This window comes from Pseudonaja textilis, chromosome 8, assembly GCF_049901715.1.
Source record: "Pseudonaja textilis isolate UNSWEBS1 chromosome 8, rPseTex1.2, whole genome shotgun sequence".
NCBI classification, from domain to species: domain Eukaryota; kingdom Metazoa; phylum Chordata; class Lepidosauria; order Squamata; family Elapidae; genus Pseudonaja; species Pseudonaja textilis.
Genome location: NC_141997.1, coordinates 1,355,984 through 1,377,603, shown reverse-complemented (window position 1 = coordinate 1,377,603; position 21,620 = coordinate 1,355,984). Strand labels below are relative to the sequence as shown.

Here is a 21,620-nt window from a genome sequence, read left to right as displayed (position 1 = left end):
ATTGCTGAATTGTACAACACTTAATAGAATATGCACAATAGAAGCAGCACAATATTTTATCTGTGGTAGGCTTTTCAAAATACAAGGATCACTGTGTAAGTTAACAGCAGCAACAACAACAGAAATGATATTACTTACTGGAAAGAAAGTGCTGAGAAGTGGGGCCAAAATCTCGGTGGGCCTCATGCAGCTGCCTGATACGTTCATCAATGGACAACTGGATGGAGAGGAGATGAAGTACAACAATCAGAAAAAATAATGACTACTTTCATAGACTGGTACAACTATTATTGTAAACTATTCTTGTAAATAATGACTACTTTCATAGACTGGTACAACTATTATTGCTACTACAATATACAAACATTACAATCAAAACTTTCAAATAGAGAAGAAAATATTTGATTAAAATCCTGAATGAAGCTTTATTTACAAGAATTCTAGTTATATGAATGATATAGTATGAAAATTCATCATGATTTCAACCATTGGATGAGTAGCATTCTATTTTTATGTTGTAAATAATTTATATAAATTACAAATAAGCAGCATAAACAGATAATGCTTCTTTCATTTATATAGTTAACAGTTAATCTGCATAGTTCTGAAGTCTATCAAACCAGATAGGTTTTTTTCTTGATAGTCCCAGTTAAACAAATATTTGAAAATATTATTGTTACAAGAAAAAAATCTGTATCTGGTTTGATAGACTTCAACAGTATGCAGATTAACTGTTATCTATATATAAATGAAAGAAGCAGTATTTGTTTATGCTGCTTATTTGTAATTTACATAAATTATTTACAACATAAAAATAGATGTAAGGTTAATTGAAGTCCCCCATTACTATTGTAGTGTGTTTCCTACATATATTTGTTAATTGGTTAGAAAACAATACATCTATTTTTTCTGCTTGGTTGTATGACCTGAGTATATACCTATCACAATGTCATTCTTTTTTCTTTTATATTGACCCATATGCATTCTAGGAGGTTTTTGTCTTTGGTTTCATGCATTTCTGTAGCAATGTAGTCTTTTACATATAGTACAACTCCACCTCCTTGTTGTGGTCTGTAGGCTGTCAGCATGGATAGCTACAGAGTCAGATGAGAAGGTAGAGGGAGAGCCTGGGCCAGCTTCACAGCATCAGAGACAGAGACAGCCAGGGCCTTCCATCCTCCCCTAGATGGAAAGGCAGCTGTCTTTGGGGCCTGAGCTGAGGGAGGGAGGAGCAGATGGGGCCCATACCAGATGCACATATGCGCAGAGAGGAAAAGAGAGTTGAATAAAGAAAAGCATTAAGCCTGCTCTAGGGGAGAGGCAGACGTAGATGATAGCCAGCCCCTCCCTGGCTGGGAAATAAATAGGAGGGGTTTGGGAATAGCTGGTTGTCACCGACATCTGTTCATTTCTAGTATACAAGCAATTCGGATTTCTTGGCTAAACCAGGTTTGTTGGGACTAATTATGTTTGCTTTTTTTGTTTGTCCCTGTGAATAAAAGAGTGTAACTGCCCTGTTATAAAAAGATGTTTCTTTTACTTGTGAGTAAACATCTCATCACTCCTTGTGAAGGCTGAGTCAGAACACTCCTTTTTTATGGGATCTGTTTTTTTTTCTATCAGTATGTTCCAGTCATGGGTTTCCTTCCAAGTTTCTGTAATTTCAACTATATCATATTGTAGGAAGTTAGCACCCACCCCTCTCTTGGAAAAATGAAATATCCTAGGAAATATTAAAAAGGCAGAATATTTCCCCTAAAAAGAGTAGAAACTCAGAAGCAGAAACTCACCTCAGAAGCAGAAGCTCATCCCCACCTTTGCTAATGGACCATTACTCTGGCCTAGGCCAGTCTATTTTATAAAACAAAGATCTACTCCAGGTAGAGGAATAGGAATTGCCCAAAGCCCTTTCATTACATCATGATCCAGCAAGGCTCAAACCAGCCTGGGACTCAGGACAGCCTACAGAGTTGCCCCTGCATGGTCCCATGGGAGTCTGACAACCAATCAGAGTACAAGCTCAAATTCAAATCCCAACAGAGTATAAAACCCAGGCACTCTCAGCATATCAGCCCTTTCCCTTTCCCTTCTTTTCTTCACCCAACATCTTGAAGCATCTGGTCGTCCTTTTCACTTTGGAGCTCCAAGAAATGTGGTCCTGTCCACCATTAAACCATCTTTCCAAACAGCCTCCATGTTTCCAGTGTCTTTTTCCCCACTTGGAACTGAACCCAGCAGGATAATTCTTCCAACAATATACTATATCATACTAGAATTCAACATAGCGCAAACACAAGCAATAGAACACAATGATACCAGGGTCCTAGACTTTAAAAGAGCTTATTTTAACAAGCTCAGAGAGAACTTGTAAAAGATTCCTTGGATGAAAATCCTAAAGGGGAAAACAACTCAAGAATTTTGGGAAATTCTGAAAAATATTACCATAGAAGCCCATCCCAATATAATAGAAACCAGCATGGCTGCACAAAGATCTCTCTGACAAATTGAAAGACAAAAAAGGATAAGAACAACTAAGGCAGAATATCAGCAGATAGTCAGAATCTGCAAAGATGAAGACAGGAAAGCAAAGGCTGAGAATGAACAAAGGCTTGCAACAAAAGTCAAAGATAATAATAAAAAAGTTTCTTCTAACATATAAACAAGAAAAAAAATCAAGGAAACAGTCCACTAAAGAGAGAAGACAGTGAGGAAGTAATAGGCAACAGAGAGAAAGCAGAGCTGCTCAACTCATTCTCTGCATCAGTCTTCATGCAAAAAGAAACTATAGCCCAACCTACCAAAAACATAACTATAAAAGACAGACTAGAAAGAAAAGTTAAAATAAGCAAAAAAAATAGTAAGAGAACACCTGTCTGATCTTGATGAATACAAATAACTGGGACCTGATGGATTACATCCCAGAGTTCTAAAGGAGCTGGAAAATGTCATCTCAGAACCATTGTACCACATATGTCAAAAATCCTGGAGCACTGGGGAACTACCAGAGGCCTGGAAAAGAGCTGATGTAGTTGCCATCTTCAAAAAAGAGGAAAAAACAGACCCAGGAAACTACAGACCAATCAGCCTAATATCAATACCTGGGAAGATCTGGAAAAGATAATTTAAAAAAAATCTGCCAATATCTAGAAATGAGTAAGTAATAACTAGAAGTCAGCATGGATTTGTTTTTTGTTTTTATAAAGTTTTATTGAGTAAATTATTAAAAACATTGGACCTGGTGCAATCGTCCTGACAAACCTGTTTGTCATACATATTATGGTATAGAATACATGTTTTATATACATTTATACATTCATACAATATTTTCTATTTCTAATCATCCATTTGGCCAACCTTGCTTTCTTTTGATTCTAGATCCTTCCTTTTTTCCCACCATTGATAGAATTTATCTCATACTTTATAGTATTCTGTCTCATCTTTGTCTTTCATTTCCAAAGTCAATTTATTCATCTCAGCGCATGTCCATATCTTTTTTATTACTTCACTATCATTGGGAATTTCTTTATCTTTCCACTTTTGATCAAAGGCTAACCTTGCTGCCATGATCACATGTATTATTAAATAGATGTCATCTTTATTATATTTTTTGTTATGATTCCAAGTAAGAAAATTTCTGGTTTATATTCCACTTTATGCCCTACCATCTCCTCAAAGCCACCTCTGAATTCTATGCCAAAACTCCTGAGTTTTTCTACATTTCTACCATGTGTGATAATATGATCTATATTCTTTGGTACATTTCCAGCAGATGGGTGATATATTTTGATACATTTTGGACAGTTTTGCTGGAGGAAGATGCCACCTATAAAACATTTTATATATGTTTTCCTTATACGATGTGGCCAGTGTTATTTTTTTTTGTTTCTCTCCCATAAAGTTTGCCATTTATCCAAATTACTGAACACTGGCTTTGCTCTGTTTCTCCAATGTGCCACCACCGCCATGTTCTAGGCATCAGCCATGTAGGCTCATCCCATTGACTGCTACACCACTCCGCTTGGACTTGCTTGGACAAGTCCCTCTGGTGCAGCAGGCTAAATGGGATGGACCTGTTTTTTTTCCGGTGTGGTTGCAGTCCAGCCGCACTGAAAAAAACACGCAGCAGCTGCAGGCATTCATGACAAGGGTGATGTGGGCTGGCGGGTAGCCCAGCAACAACAATGACTCATCCCTGGCTTGCCTTCCCTGGCAGCCAGTCGAGGGAGGAAGGTAAAGTCACAGCTGTGGGATGATGAAAGAGACAGTTGTGGGAGAGGAGACGGGGAGATTAAGGGCCGAGGCCTCTGAAAGGGGAAATGGTGTGATGCAGGATTAGCAATGGGGTGATGCAGGATTTGACAGATTAGGCCATGCCTGCCTGGGCAGAAAATAGGTAGATAGATGAAGGAAGGGATAGAGAGAGAGGGAAAGAGAGAGGGAACAAGAGAAAGAAAGAGAGAGAAAAGAAAGAGAGGGAAAGAGAGAAAAGGAGAAAAAAGAAAGAGAGAGAGAGGGAAGAGCGAAAGAGAAGGAACAGACAAGAAAGTAAAGAAAAAGGGAGAGAGAAAGGAAGAGAAAGGAAGAGAAAGGAAGAAAAGGGATAGACAAAGAAAGGGGATGGAAGGAAGGGACAGAAAGAAAGATAGAAAGAGAGGGAATGAAAGAGAAAGAAAGTGGGAGGGAGGAGAAAGTGAATGGGATATGGAGGGAGGGAGAGAGAGAGAAAGAAAGAGAGGGAAAGAGAGAAAGAAGAGACAAAGAAAAGAAAGAGAAAAGGGAAAAAGGAGAGAGAAAGGAAGAAAAAGGGTAGACAAAGAAAGGGGGATGGAAGGAAGGGACAGAAAGAAAGAGAAAGAAAGAAAGAAAAAAAAAGAAAGAAAGGGAGAGAGGAGAAAGTGAATGAGATATCTAGTTCAATCACCTGCTCCAGCAGGATTAGAAGGCTGTGTGTGTGTGTGTGTGTGTGTGTGTGTATGTGACGCAGGGCTGTCAAAATTCCAAAAACAGGGGAGTCTTCCGGTTTGCAAGGCTTTGGCTGCGGCAGGAATCCACGATCATGCGCAGTTTCTGCTGCGCTCGCCGCTGGAGTGCCCCCGATCCAGCAAGATTTGAGGGCTATAGTTACCCCATAGAGGTAGAGAGGGGGAGATCTGGCAGGGGTCCGGGGGAATCGCAACCCCCCTCTTCAGCTGGCTTAACTCCCTTTTCCAAAAGCGGTGGAGCAGCGGTCAGCAATGGCCGCCACAAAGAAGCTTTCATCCGGATAAGAAAGCGCAGGAGGAAGCTGAGAAGTGAAAGTTTTTGGCTGACCGGGATAACAAGTAACATTTAAATACCCTGGAATTTAAATTTTATTAAAGATACATCGCTCCCAAAGAAGACTTGGAAAAAGCGGTGTGAACGAAAGTAAAAAGGGAAAGTTCGTGTTTTCTCACTCTCCTTCCTTATGGTGATAGCAGATGAATGAGAAATTGGGAAAACCCATTTTTGGCATCAGCAAGTAATTAAATTGCAAAATTAAAGCCAAGGGGACAAAGGTTTCTGAACATTGGGGAAAAAAACTTTTTTTGCTATAAATGGGAAGGGAGAGGAAAAGAATTAATATTAAGACTTTGCTGGAGGAGGCTGCTTGGAATTTATAAAACTAGAGCTAAATTGTAACAAAACTTCTAAAAGATATATTTTAATTGGAACTTTGCAACTAAACTGTAACCCCAGGAAGAGAAAGTATAAAAAGAAGAAAGTGCTAAATGAAACAGTCTGTGTGTATTTGGATTGCTTGGTGACTTTGGGACTTTTGGAAATTATTATTTGAAAGACTAAAAACATTTGGGTTGTTTAAAAATTTTTTCACAATGGCATTACTTGTTGATGAACTGAAAATGGAATTTAAAAAGCTAAAAGAAGAGGAACAAGAAGGAAAGGGCTCTTCTGGATCTGTTTTTCCATTTTTTAGAAATGGCAATTTCTACTTACCAGAAACTACAAGAACAAGAAGATTGGGATGAAGAAGAAGCCATCTTTAATGAACAAGCAACTCTAGCTGGGGAAGAAAAGGGAAAGAGGGGAAAGAGAATGGAGAATTTAAGACTTAAAAAAACAACCCCAAAAGGGAAAAATAAGGTGAAAAATCGATATAATGTCAGAAAGCAACAGAAAAGAGGAATACAGAAGAGGGTGGAGATTAAGAGGGTGGAAATCAAGAGACAGGAGGGTAAAAAGGCTAGATTGGAAAAGAAAGGAAGGGAAAAAGGGAAGAGAAGTTACAAAGGTTTGAAACAAGATGTAAAGAAATAGAATTTATTCAGAGATAATGGATAAAAAAATATAATTAAAAAAGAGATTCTGCAAAAGTACGTAAGACTGTATTGTATTTGTATTTGAAATAATGTTAGAAAATTGGAATATTATATGATTATAAAATGGGATAAAATATTAAAAGGAATGTGTAAAATGCTTAAGACTTAACGATAGAGTTTAATTTGCTATGGGTTATTGTTTTAATTATATTATAAACTTATTATTCTTTCTTATTTTAAAATATAGCACATAGCTTTAGAATGTACTAAGCAGAATCAGAATGAAAATTATATATTATTTTAAGTGTTAAACTTAGGGGAAAGATATAAAGGTGTCATACTTCAATCAGTGATTACAGGAGAAATTTTGTGTTAATGAGAAAAGATAATAGATAATTGAAACAGAACAGACAAAAGATATAAACATAATGATTAAAATTGAGATGAAATATATAACACAGAATTAAGAGAGTGAAAAGAGGGGAGAAGCTATATAGAAAATGTAGAATGGTAAATAAGATATGAAATGGTATATAAAGTGAGCATTAATTCGAATTTATGTCTGTACAAAAAGATGTAACCCGGGATTAAGCCGCTTTCCAAAAAGAAGTTTTATGTTTTTATGTTTTGTGTTTTGTTTGTGTATGTTTGTTTATTGAAAATTAATAAAAATTTTATTTAAAAAAATTTCCAAAAACAGGTCAAATAGCTCTGGGGAGGTCAGTCATAAATTAGAACACTTACTAAGCAACCGGCCATTAAGCAACGACCACTTATATTTAGTTTGCCAATCACATGGCCACCTGGCCATGCCCACCCAGTCACATGACCACTAAGCCATGCCCACAAATTAGACCACACCCACAGAACCAGTTGTTAAGAAATTTGAATCCCACCCCTGGGTGGGGGGCACTGAGGATGAGTTTGTAAGCACCAAGGGGGCGGTGGACTGAAAAACTTTGGGAACCATTGGTCTACATGGAGGGAAGTAAGCGGTGGGGTACCACAAGGTTCCGTCTTAGGTCCAGTATTCTTCAATATCTTCATAAACGACTTAGATGAGGGAATAGGAGAACTTACAAAATTTGCAGCTGTTAGTAAGCTGACAAACCTGTTTGTTCCCTAGACTTTGTGCATTTGTATATATGCACTTGTGATCTTTTTGTCTGAATCTGGGTATGCTTCCTATGTCTCCTATTTGGTGTTTGAGTTTATCTTCCATCCCATCCCTCCTTACCTCATTATTTGATTTGTTTTCTAGGGGTTTTTGCTTGGAATTATGTAGGTCCTGGAGATCCTAAAGATTGGTCACCCCCTCTCAATTTTAGTTTAAAGCCATTCTGATAAGTTGAATGAATTGTTTTCTGAAAACATTCTTCCCAGTTTTTGTGAGGTGCAGCCCATGCCTTGCCAAAAGCCCAACATGAAGGTAGTGCTTACTATGGTCCACTAATCCGAAGTTTTTTTGGCGACACCAACTCTTTACTTAGTGATTCACTTCTAGAATCCTTTAATCTCTTAGATGAAAAAAACTACTTGTGCACCTAACTCCTTTACTTTCTTGCCTAGCTGCTCGTTAACACTCAATATTGTTTTCAAGTCCTTTATTTGTGTCATTCATCCCTTGATGTAGGGATTGCTGTGGATTTTATTATTTTGGTTAAGTTCTCAACCACATCTTTGATTTTTACTCCAGGGAGACAGGGTTGACTTTCTGGTCTACAGATGGCTGATAATTGAATCTCCTATCACCAACCCTTGCCTTTTTTTTTTTTGCCTCGGGAGATTTTCTTCCTGTCATAGAAGTACTTGATGATGCCACTTTTTTAGGTACATTTTTGGTGATGTTTCTTTTCTAGGTGTCTGCATGTTTTCTTTCAGGGAGAATCTATGAAATTGATTGCTTAGCACCAGTGGGTCTGTCTCAGACTGGGTTGGGTTGGACAATGGTTTTGTACTTGGTTTGTGTTTTTTTCTAAGAGTGACATGTTTTCATCTATCTTCTAAGGGCTCAATTCTTTTAGAAGTTGTTTTATTGTTATTATGTTCAATTTGGACATATTCTAGCAAGGTTTGGGGTTTCTCATTTTGTAGGTTGAGTTTCAGAGTGGTTAGAGTTTCCCCTACTCCTTTTACTTTTTCTTCTAGCAACTTGTTAGTTTACATTTGGTACATATATAGTGTGATATGTAAAGTTACATATTAAGGATTATACCTGTGAAAATGAGAAACATAACGCCATATTTATCCTATCAATGACCTATGGCAATATTACTGGAATATTATATAATCATAAAAACAAGGTTGTTTGTGCTCTGTAAAAATGTCAAATTTCTGGCTGAAACATGAGAATGTCAAACCTCTGGCAAGAACATGTGTAAAATCTTCAGCAGGTCATTTTGACTTGGCGGAACTGTATAATCTGCTATTGTATTGTATGCTAAAATTAAGAAATGCTGATGTTCATAAAAGGAAAAGATTTCCAGGAGAAGGGAGTTTCCTGGAAATGATATAAGTGGGTGGTATTTAGTGGAAAAGTACCCAGTAGATCTAGGTGCTTATTCAGAGAAACAAGAAAAGATGATGTTAACAAAACCTTGTATGTAAAAGTGTATAAAAGTATCGTGCCTGTGGGATGGATTTTCTATCTTCTATCTTTGAGGAGAAGGGGTCCTTTGGCCTTTGCAAACGCTAAATAAACACCTTTTATGGTTCCTGGTCTTCTGTTGCTTTTTTTGGTATTTATCACATATAGTTTGTGCTTTCTATAAGCATAAATGTATAAATGGAACATGTTTTGCAGATCACAATACTGCCAGTTTCTTTTTCCATGAGTGAATTAAGAAATTTTTTTGTGAAAATGTAGGTTTTAATCACATATTTTGAAATGAAAAATGTTCAGTTTAGAAATTTGATATTCTTTTAAAAAAATATTTTATTTATTTTTTCTTGTTTTTTACAAACATATTATTGTGTGAACAGTGTGACACCAGTCTAACATTTTAGAACAAATATGGCAATATTTTTCATATTTAATACAGTTGACAATCTGAATATTGATACACATGTTTTGTTAAATTCTTTGATTATTCACCATTTCAGTATCTTATTTTTGTGTCAATCTCCATATTCTGAATATCCCTCTTTTAACTACAAATAAAATTTTATTAATAATATTTGTAGTGTTTAACAAACTTATATAATCCTAATAAAAATTCACCAATTTATATTGGGTTATTATTATTTATCCCCTTTCTGATTCTATGCCACTATTATATTTTAAAAAATAGCCCCTTTCTAATCACAGTTTATAATCTTTCATTATTATCTTATTTCAATGTGTTATTTTTGTTATCAACCAAATTCTTTATGTCATTCCTTTTTCTTCAAATAAAATGTTAATATTCATATTTATTACAACAATCTTATATAAATTGATTAATCATACACATATTTATGTTAGATTGTATTCTTCAATTATTTAATTATTCCATATAACATGTTCAAAATTAAGAGGGCGGAGCTGACATCGTGACAATAGGACATGCAATCTTGGTACTCCAGGACCACCATCAATATCTTCGCAGCTGGATGGTCCATTTGGACCCGAACCATCCCGTAGAGACAGTGGTAGAGGAGGGCACATCCTGCTGATCCCAGGGACACTGCAAAGTCCCTGGTTGATCCAGGAGAGGCTCTCTTTTCTGGCTGCAGAGAAGTGGCCATTGAAGCTGCTGAAGTTGGGACAGCTCCGGAACGGAAGAATAGAAAGAAAGTGTGTTGGTTTGGTGAGATACTTTTAAATATTAATTTTGAAGAGAATACCTTAAGAGGATAAAAGAAAAAGTGAAAAGTGCAGATAGAAGAGGTTAAACAGCGAGATTAAGCCTGAAGTCAAACTAAGTGTTTTTTTGTATTTTTATTGCTGGATTTTCTTATAGACGCCTATAGGTTTTAATTATAAACTGGACTGGTTCTTCTTTTTTATAGCTAAGTAATAACTTTTAGAGAAAGGGTGAATTTTCTTTCTTTTTTTAGAGCTTTATTGCATAGTTTTAACAGGTTTTATTTCTTAAAAGTGACTTTTTAACTTTTTTTTTTCCTGTCTGTTCTGGATATAAAGAGGGAAGTGAAAGTAGAGTATAATAAGTAACACTGCCACTCAGAGGCTGGAATACATTGTGTGTGTGTGTGTGTGTGTGCTCTGTATCTTTGAGAATAACAAGAACTGGAACTTTATTTCAAGGACTTTTCAACCTATTTCTTTATGCATTTAGAAGATAGTGGGATGAGCATGGAAGAATGTTATTACAGGTGCTTTTCTGGTATACTATCTGTGGCTGGAGTCTGGAGTTTAAAGAAAAGAGATTATAGTGACCTTGGAAAAGAACCTTGCAAAATCTGTTTGGAATTTAATAAGAGAGCCTTGGACATTGTATAGTAGCAATGTTTTACTTTGTGGCAGAAAGTTTCCTTCCCCCCCGCCCTTTTCTCTACTCCCCCCCCCATTTGTTTTTAACTGGCATCTGTGCCTGCCTAGCCTTTCTGAATGGATCCTTTTGTATTTTTTATTTTTTCATGATTAGGTGATTTATTTTGTAATAGATTTTTTTCCCTTTCATTTTTTTCTTGCTTTTTAAATGGAACTTTCTTTTTATTAAATTGGAACTTTTTAATGATTATTACTACCAGCATTTCTTTTTTCTTTTTTTCTTTTTTGTGCTTTTTGAAGAATGTGCATCTTCTTTTTCTTTTTTTTAGTGTGTATTTTTTTATTTCCCTTTAATTGGGAAACATCATTTTTACTCACTTTTTTTTCTTCTTTTCCTTTTTGGAGATTGCTTAATGTTTTGTTTGGCATATTCTATTCCACTTAATTGGATTAACGTATAGAAGACTTTGAAAATTTTTATTGTGGTTGGCCTGTCAATCTTTTCCTATCTAATTGGATTAAGGTGTAGAAGAACCTGAAGATTTTCACTGCTGTTTGGGATTTGTTATTTTTCTCTATATAAGTGGATTAAGGTATAGAAGAACCTGAAGATATTTTTTACCAGTGTTTGGGACATCTTAAACTATTGAATAGACCAGCAATTGACTGGAAATGAGTAGGAAGATAACTGCTACTGGTTCTTCAATACCAACTTCTTCTTAACCATTGGGAGGACAGCAATCAATACAGACAATGTTACAGCAGGAAAAGGAAAGAGAGAAAGACAAGGAAGTCACATTACAGATAATTATGCAAGGGATTCAAAAAATAGAACAGAGAGCAGAGAAAATTGAACAGATAACAGAGAAAATTGAACAAAGAACAGAAAGAATAGATGAAAAGATTGAGAATATTCAACAAATAATGAAGTATAAGGATAGATTTCAAAAAATTGAAGAAAAGGATGAACAAAGAGATAAGAAAATTGGAGATATTGACAGCAGAATGACTGAATGTTAGATAAATGACAGAATGTTAGATAAAAGTGGAATTCTGGAGTGAGAGATTGACAGGACAGAATTTTATCTTAGATTTCAAAAATAGAAGAACAAAAGGGAGAAAACCTGGCAGGAATAATGATAGAAATTCTGGCAGATGCATTGGAGATAACCAAAGAGAAAATGATGGATGGAATAGATGAGGTGTTCCGAGTTTTTACAAGATATGCAATGGGAAACAAATTACCAAGAGAAGTCCACATAAGATTCATGAAGAAAGCAATTAAAATGCAAGTATTACAGAGTGCAAGAGAGAAAACATTGAAATATAAAGACAAGGAGATTGTGGTCCTGAAACAAGTACCAAGGAGAGTGTGACAGATGAGAAGAGAGTAACAATTTTTGACCAAAATGTTAATTAAGAAAGGTGTCAATTATAGATGGCTGATACCTGAAGGTCTTATGTTTACATGGCAAAAACACAGAATAGATTCAACTGAAAAAGTGGAATTATTCTATGCGGAATATTTTAGAGGGAAAGAAGAAGAGATAAGAGAAGAGGCAATAATTAGAATTCAAGAGGAATGCTTAGAAATGAGTTATAAAGAAGAAGGTGCAGTAGGAGGCAGAGCGGAACCCAGAGAACAAAGAGAACAGAGATCCACTAGAGCAGTAAATCCTTCTTATAAAGTATAAGCATGGAAGAGAAAAATTGATTACAATTAATATAAACAGACTTAATTCGGTGACCAAAAGAAGGAAAATATTTCATAAATTAGAGAAATTAAACTTGATATAATCTGCCTACAAGAACTACACATTAAAAAGCAACATGAACAAATATTGGTACAACCAAAACTTGGGAAAATATATACTTCATTGACACGATACAAGAAAAGGGGAGTGATTCTATATATTAGAGATACAATTACAACTGAACAAATTTATACAGATGAGGATGGAAGAATCTTGATGGTGGTAATAATTGACAACAATGTTAAAATACTTTTAATAGCAATTCATGCTCCCAATGGAAGTCAAGAAGAATTTTATAGAAAATTACATAAAAAAATAATTGAATTGGACTATGATAATATATGTATGATGGGAGATTTCAATGGAATAGTAGATGCAAAAATAGATTATAAATCACAGAAAATAACAAAGCAAAGTAGAAAGATTCTTGCAAAATCCTTTTTAAAATGACAGAGGATTTAAACTTAAAAGATGCTTGGAGAGAAAGAAATGGAAAAAAAATAGACACTTTTTATTCAAATAGACACTCATCTTGGTCAAGAATAGATATGATATGGATGTCAGCGGAATTAATCTCCAACATGCATGAAATTGATATTTAAGCAAGCACTTGGGCAGACCATAATCCAATTAAAATTAAATGTAAAGAACAAAGGAAAAGATCTAGAGGGACTTTCAATAATACAATATTAAAAGAAAAAGATTTTGTACAGAAAATGGAGAAAGAATTGGTGTTTTTCTTTAAAGAAAATAGAACAGACAACACCTCAGTACAAAATCTTTGGGATACAATGAAAGCTTGTGTCAGAGGATTGATAATAGACTATACAAGAAAAAGAAATATGAAGAAAAGACAAATGTTGCAAACATTAGAGTAGGACTATAAGAGACTTGAGAAGGAGTTACAGAAATATTCACAAAAAAGGACATTAAAATTCAAATGGACACAGCTAAACACAACATGGGGTTAATGGAAAAAGAATTAGCACAAAAAATTAGAAGTGCTAAACTCTGAAGATGCAAATAAACCAGGTAAATGGTTAGCATATAAATTGAAAAAGGAGAGAAAATCAAGAAAGATAATGCAATTGATAGATGATCAAGGGAAAACCTGCAATGGAAATAAAGAGAAGAAAAAAATTATACAGGACGATTATGGAAAATTATATGAACAAGAGAATGTAGAGGAAGAAAAAATTAAACAATACCTGCAGAAAGCGAATTTATCCCAAATATCTAAAGGACATTGAAATAATGTTAGAAGGGAAAATAACGATGATGGAATTAACTGAGGCATTAAAAAAACAAAACAATGGAAAGGCACCAGGCCCAGATGGGTTACCAGTTGAATTCTATAAGACATTACAGGAATCTTTGAATCTCCCATTACTAGAAGTGATGAATGAAGTTATGTTAAAGATGAAAATACCAAAATCATGATCAGAGGCATATAACACACTTGTACCAAAAGAGGATGCCGACCCACAACAAATTAAGAATTATAGACCTATTTCCCTGCTAAACTAAGATTACAAAATCTTTGCTTCAATAATGGCAGAAAGACTTAAAAGATATTTGAATAATTGTATACATTCTGATCAAAATGGATTTCTGCCAAAGTGAAAAATTAACGATAATATGAGAATAATTCTGGACACTTTGGAATATTACAAGCCACATCTGGAAAAGCAAATGGCTTTGATATTTTTAGATGCACAAAAAGCCTTTGACAATGTGAATTGGAGATTTATGTTATTACAATTGGACCAGATGGACTTTAATGAGAAATTCATCCAAGCCATAGAAGCTATATACCATAAAAATCAGCAAAGGAAATGATAAATGCTGAGTTAACAGATAGTATTGATGTTAAGAAAAGAACTAGACAAGGTTGTCCACTGTCACCTCTGTTGTTTGTGTTGACATTGGAAGTACTAAATAGAAATATTAGAGAAGATAAAGAAATAAAAGGAATGAAAATTAAGAGGGAAAAATATAAACTACAAGCATTTGCAGATGATCTGGTTTTTATTTGAGAGGATCCACTAGAAACATTGTCTAAACTGATAGAAAAGACAGAGGAATATGAATATGTAGCAGGTTTTAAAATAAATAAAAATAAAATGAAGATTTTAATGAAGAATATAGTTGAAAAATGAAAGAAAGAATTGGCGGAAGTTTTGAAGATCCAGGTCACAAACAAAGTTAAGTATCTCGGAATATATTTGACAGCTAGATGTGGTACACTTAAAGAGGACAATTACTATAAACTCAAACAACAGATTGTGACAGATTTGGTAAAATGGGAAAATTTGCAATTATCTCTAATAGGGAGAATATCAACAATTAAGATGAATATATTGCCAAGGATTTTATATTTGTTCCAGACAATTCCAATTAAATTAGGGAAAGACTATTTTGAAGATTTAAATAAAATAGCATTGAAATGTATTTGGCAGGGAAAGAAGACAAAAATCAAATTAAAATTATTACAAGATGCTAGAATAAGAGGACGGTTTGGCTTGCCCAATTGGGAGCTATATTATCAAGCGACAACATTGATGTGGGTTAAGGAATGGATAACATTAAGGAATATTAGATTACTGACGTTAGAACAACATGATCTGTTGTTGGGATGGCATGCCTTCTTATGGTACAAGGGGACTAAAACACATGGGTACTTTAGGAGGCATTACATACGCTTTATTATTAATATGGGAGAAAATTAAAAGACAACATTATCTGAAAATACCAGTCTGGTTATCAACTATTGAAGCATTCACATATCCAGTAATATACAAAATGGAACAAACAGTTAGATATGGTGAGATATTGAATGAAAAGGTGAACTTAAATCTATGCAAGTGTTGGAAGAACAAGGTGTAAAAATGAATTGGTTTTCATATTTGCAAATACAATCTAGATTTGATAAAGATGTTAAAACAGAAGATATCTATGACAAGTTGACTGATTTAGATAAAATTTTGACAGGTACTGATGAAAAGGTGATTAAAAATTATATGGACATTTACTAGAGGTTAAACTAGAAGAAGAACAAGTTAAAAAAACAATGATTGCTTGGGGGAAGAATTTTGGATATGGGATTGATCTAGAGAAATGGCAAAAATTGTGATCTCGAAATTATAAAATGACAATGTCAACAGCATATAAAGAGAATTTGTATAAGATGTTTTACAGGTGGCATTTACCCCTGGCAAAAATAGCAAAAATGTTTAAGAACAAATCGGAGAAATGTTGGAAGTCTTAACAGATACCTGGATCATACTTGGGGTGGGATTTATGAGCTTCCCTGCACGCAGTGAGCCGTGCATCTGTAAATCTTCATCAGCATGCTGTGTGCAGACATGCAGCCTTTGAAACAGCCCTCTTTTCCTGCTTTTTTAACTGCAGCTGTGCCTCGTTCAAGCAGCTGAAGTTGAAAAATCAGGAAATAAAGATCAGGTAAGAGCCTGGGTGGGCGGTTGGGCAAAAACATCAGCAGACATAGAACTGGTTCTATGTCTGCTGCTCTTCAGAGCTACCGGTTCTACAGAGGTGGACAGAACCGGTAGAAACCCATTCCTGATCATACTATCATATGTGGTGGACATGTGCTGAGGCTAAAAGATATTGGACTAAAATCCACACATGGTTTGAAAAAGTGACAAAAAACACATAGATTTAAAACCAGAGATATTTTTATTGGGTATTATACCTGAACTATACAGTAGAGAATTGATATACTTGATTGTAAATGCATTAACAGTGGCTAGAATTGTATTTGCTAAAAATGAGAAAATGAGAAAATTCCAATAGAAGAGGAAGTTAATAAGAAAATAATGGAGTGCGCAGAAATGAGTAAATTGAGCAAGAAGATAAACAATTTTATAAGATATGGGATCAATTTTATCAATGGTTAGATAAAAAACAGGGAAATGAAATATTTTATAAGATTATATAACATAAGTATAATAGAATTGTAGAGATAAAATAATTTAAGGATATACTACTATTGAATTGATTAATGATGATGAAATGAATGTTATAATGTAAGTTAAATTAAAATGGTGATCAGCTCACATAAAATGATGGAATGTTAGTCATAGTCTAGCAAATGATCAACAATGACAACAATATACATACTTATAATTGATCGATAATATGAGGATTAATATAAATCAGAGAGAAAACTCTATAGAGATTATGCACAAAAGATTTCTACCAACCGACACACTGTATGTAACTGTAAGATGGTTTTGTTTTATGTTTATGTAATGTTTATGACTGTGTAAAAAAAAATTAAATAACATGTTCAAAATTACTCATTGAAATTCTAAATTCCCTTGTTATTAATTCACCTTATAATGTAAAAATTCTATTCCCTTAATCCCCCTTTTTCTAGTTTCTAGCCATTTCTTGCAATCCATCATCTCTCACTCGCAATAAATCTTGGATTATTCATTTCTTAGCTTGTCTCCCGTATTCCTCTCTTGGATGTACCTCTACATGCTACCACTTTTTGGCCCATCCTCCTAGAATTTTCTCCCTTCTCTACCCAGTTCAATTGTCTCATTTTCAAGGTATCTACTTTTACCCCTGTCTCTCTCCCAAAGGAAGCTCCCTACAATTCCAATTCCTGTTTAACTTCACTTAAAAATATTCTCCCCTTGGTTTTATATCATCAATCATTATCATTTTTATCTCCATCTTTTTTTTTTAAAGTTTTTATTTTTTAAGACAAACATATACAAACAAAACATAAAAACATAAAACCATCTTCCATTTTATATACATGCAGTGTGTCAGTTGGTTACAAATCTTTTGTGCTATCCCTTCATAGTCATTACTCACTGTTTATATAAATTTTCACATTGTCAAACTAACATATGTTTATATATTTATCAGTTATTAATCATCCATGACTAAACTATTTATTCCATCATTTTATATGAGATATTCCAATTTTTATTTTGAAATTTATATTGTACTTTCATCCAATGGTTATATATGTCTATATTATATTTTATATCTATCGATTAAACTTCTATTACAAAATTACCTAGTCTATTACATTACCATGTCTTTTTGTCCAATCATTGATAAAACAAATCCCATATCATATAAAATTGTTTATCTTCTTGTTCTATAATTTCAAATGTCAATTTACTCATTTCAGCACAGTCCATAATTTTCTTAATAACTTCCTCCTGCATAGGTATTTTTTCATTTTTCCAATTCTTAGCAAATACAATTCTAGCCGCTGTTAAAACATTTACAATCAAATATTTCAGTTCTTTATTGTATATTTCCGGTATAATTCCTAATAAAAAAAATCTCTTTAAAGTCTATGTATTATTTTATCATTTTTTCCAACCATGTGTAGATTTTAGTCCAATATCTTTTTGCATCCGAGCATGTCCACCACATATGGTAATATGAACCAGGTATCTGATGTCATTTCCAAAATTTATCCGATTTGTTCTCGAACATCCTCTCAATTCTCGTTGGGGGTAAGTGCCACCTGTAAAACATCTTATACAAATTTTCTTTATACGCAGTTGACATTGTCATTTTATAATTTCGAGACCACAATTTTTGCCATTTCTCTAAATCAATCCCATATCCAAAATTTTTCCCCAAGCAATCATCATTTCTTTAACTTGTTCTTCCTCCAATTTAAATTCTAATAAGTGTCCATAAAGTTTTTAAATTACCTTTTCATCAGTGCCCATCAAAATTTCATCTAAATTAGTCAACTTATCATAAATACCTTCTGTTTTAAAATGTTTGTCAAATCTAGACTGTATTTGCAAATACGAAAACCAATTCATTTTTACACCTTGTTCTCCCAACGCTTGCATAAATTTAAGTTCACCTTTTCATTCAATATCTCACCATATCTAACTGTTTGTTCCTTTTTATATATTATTGGATAAGAAAAAGCTTCAATGGTAGATATTCATAATGGAATTTTTAAGTAGTATTGTCTTTTTATCTTCTTCCCAATTCAAAAACAGTGCCTCTCGAATGTAATGTCTTCTAAAATACCCCTTTGTTTTAGTTCCCTTATACCAGAGGAAAGCATGCCATCCCAACAGTACGTCATGCCTTTCTAAAGTCAATAGTCTACTGTTCCTTAATGTTATCCATTCCTTTACCCACATCAGATTTGTCTCCTGGTAATATAATTCCCAGTTGGGCAAGGCAAACCCCCCTCTTGTTCTTGCATCTTGTAACAGTATAAGTTTTATTCTCACTTTCTTACCCTACCAAATATATTTCAGCTCAGTTCTATTTAAGTCTTCAAAAAACACCTTCCCTCGTTGGACTGGAATTGTCTGCAATAAATACTGAATTCTAGGCAATACATTCATCTTAATTGTAGATATTCTCCCAATTAATTATAGTTGTAAGTTTTCCCATTTTGTCAAATCTGTCGCAATCTGCTGTTTGAGTTTAAGATAGTTATCCTCCTTCAATATGCTACATCTTGATGTATATCCCTAAATACTTAACCTTATTTGTGACCTGTTTCAAAAACTTCTTCCAACTCTTTCTTTCATCTTGCTAATATATTCTTTGTTAATATCTTTATTTATTTTCAAACCTGCTACTTTTCCATATTCTTCTATCTTTTCTATTAATTTAGATGCTATTTCCAATGGATCCTCTAATATACCAGGTCATCTGCGAAGGCTTGCAATTTATACTCTTCCTTTTTGATTTTCATTCCTTTTATTTCTTTATCTTCTCTAATATTCCTATTTAAACACTTCCAATGTTAACACAAACAGCAGGGGTGACAGTGGACAACCTTGTCTAGTCCCTTTTCTTATATCTATGGATTCTGTTAATTCTCCATTTACCATAACCTTTGCAGTTTATTTATGATATATCATTTCAATGGCTTGAATAAATTTTTTGCCCAAGCCCATTTGTATCAACTGCAATAACATGAATCGCCAGCTCACATTGTCAAAGGCTTTTTGTGCATCCAAAAACATCAAGGCCATTTGTTTTTCAGGATGTGCCTCATAGTATTCCAAAGTATCCAGAATTATTCTCATATTGTCTTTAATTTGTCTCTTTGGCAGAAATCCATTTTGATCAGCATGAGTAAAATTATTTAAGTATCTCTTCAATCTGCCAAGATTGAAGCAAAAATTTTGTAGTCTGAGTTTAATAGGGATATAGGTCTATAATTTTTAACTTGCTGCGGGTCTGTATCTTCCTTCGGTATAAGTGTAATATATGCTTCTGACCATGTTTTGGGTATTCTCTCCTTTGACATAACTTCATTCATGACTTAGTTGAAGATTCAATATTTCCTGGAAAGTCTTATAAAATTCCACTGGCAATCCATCTGGACCTGGTGCTTTTCCAACATTCCGTTTTTTTAAGACTTCTGTTAATTCCATCATTGTTATGTTCCCTTCTAGCATTGTTTCAATATCTTTGGGTATTTGGGGTAATTTCGCATTCTGTAAATATTGCTTAACTTTTTCTTCTTGAATATTATCTTGATAATACAGTTTTCCATAGTAATCTTGTATAATTTTTTTCTTCTCCTCATTTCCATAACATGTATGTCCTTCTTCATTTATTAGTTGATTAATCCTTCTTGATTCTCTCTCCTTTCTCAATTTATAGGCTAGTCATCTGCCTGGTTTATTTGCATCTTCAAAGTAATTCTGTTTAGTGTTTTTAATTTTTTGTGCTAGTTCCTCTTTTTTCCATTAGTCCCATTTTATGTTTAATTATATCCATTTAATTTTTAATGTCTTTTTTTGTGGGGACTTCTGTAAGTCTTTTTCCAGTTTTTTATAATCATCTTCCAATATTTTGAAAGTCTTTTTCTGTTTTCTGTTTCTTTTCCTTGTATAGTCTATTATCAAGCCTCTTGTGTAGGCCTTCATTGTGTCCCAGAGATTTTGTAAAGATGTATCCTCTTTTCCATTTTCTTTAAAAAAGAAAACCAATTCTTTCTCTATTTTCTGTTTGATGTCTTTTTCCTTTAATATCATATTATTTAAGGTCTATCTGGATCTCCTCTTTTATCCTTTCCAAATGACTGTCATTGGGTTGTGGTCTGCCCAAGTACTTATTCTATTTCTCATGTGTTAGCAAGTAATTCTGCTGACATCCATATCATGTCTATTCTAGACCATGATGCATGTCTGTTGAGTAAAAAGTATATTGCTTATTTTCCATTTCTCTCTCTCCAAGCATCTGTTAAGTTTGCTTCTTCTATCATTTGAAAGAAAGATTTTGGTAGTATCTTTCTATTTTTCTTTGTTGATTTCTGCATTTTATAATCTAATTGATCAATAATTATTCCATTGAAATCTCCCATCATACAAATATTAGCATAGTCAAATTCAATTATTTTAACTTGTAATTTCCTGTAAAATTCTTCTTGGTTGTCATTTGGACCATAAATTGCAATTAAAAGTGTTTTTACATTATTGTCCATTATTTCCACCATCAAAATCCTGCCATTGTCATCTGTATAAATTAATTCTGCCAAAATTGTGTCTTTAATATATAAGACCACACCTCTTTTTTTACATTGTGTCAACGACATGAATAATTTCCCTATTTTTTTTGTTTCAATATATATTTGTGTTGTTTTTTAATATGTACTTCTTGTAAGCAAATTATATCAAACTTTAATTTCTCTATGAAATACTTTTCTTCTTTTAGTAGCTAAATTAAGTCTATTTATGTTAATCGTAATCAATTTTCTTTCATCCATATTAAGCTTTATAAGAGGGTTTTATTGCTCTTAGTTTTTGTTACTCTCTGGGTACACTACCTACTGCACCTTCTTCTTTTTCTTTTTCAATTACTGGTATACATTCCTCTTGAAATTCAATTAATGACTCTTCTTTTCTTGTGTCTTCCTCCTTTCCTCTAAAATGTTCTAAGTAGAATAGCTCAACTTTTTCAACTGTATCAATTCTGTGTCTTTGTTCCTGCCAGGTGAACAAGAGGCCTTCTGGTATCAGCCATCTGTAATGTACTCCTTTTTAAGTAGCTCTTTAGTCAAAAATAAATATTCTCTTCTCATCACTCTTACTCTTCTTGGTACCTGTTTCAGCACCATAATTTCTTTGTCTTTGTACTTTAATGTTT

General features: G+C 33.8%; 1 protein-coding gene across 7 annotated transcripts in view; it reads right to left on the bottom strand.

The window, feature by feature from the left end:
- Positions 1-21,620, bottom strand: part of DMD (dystrophin) — a 1,342,375-nt gene that overhangs the window by 256,642 nt on the left and 1,064,113 nt on the right. For all 7 annotated transcript variants that reach the window (XM_087938163.1, XM_087938162.1, XM_087938165.1 and 4 more), the window contains exon 60: positions 139-217. In XM_087938163.1, coding sequence (XP_087794289.1) covers positions 139-217 — 79 coding nt within the window. The remainder of the gene's footprint in view (positions 1-138; positions 218-21,620) is intronic.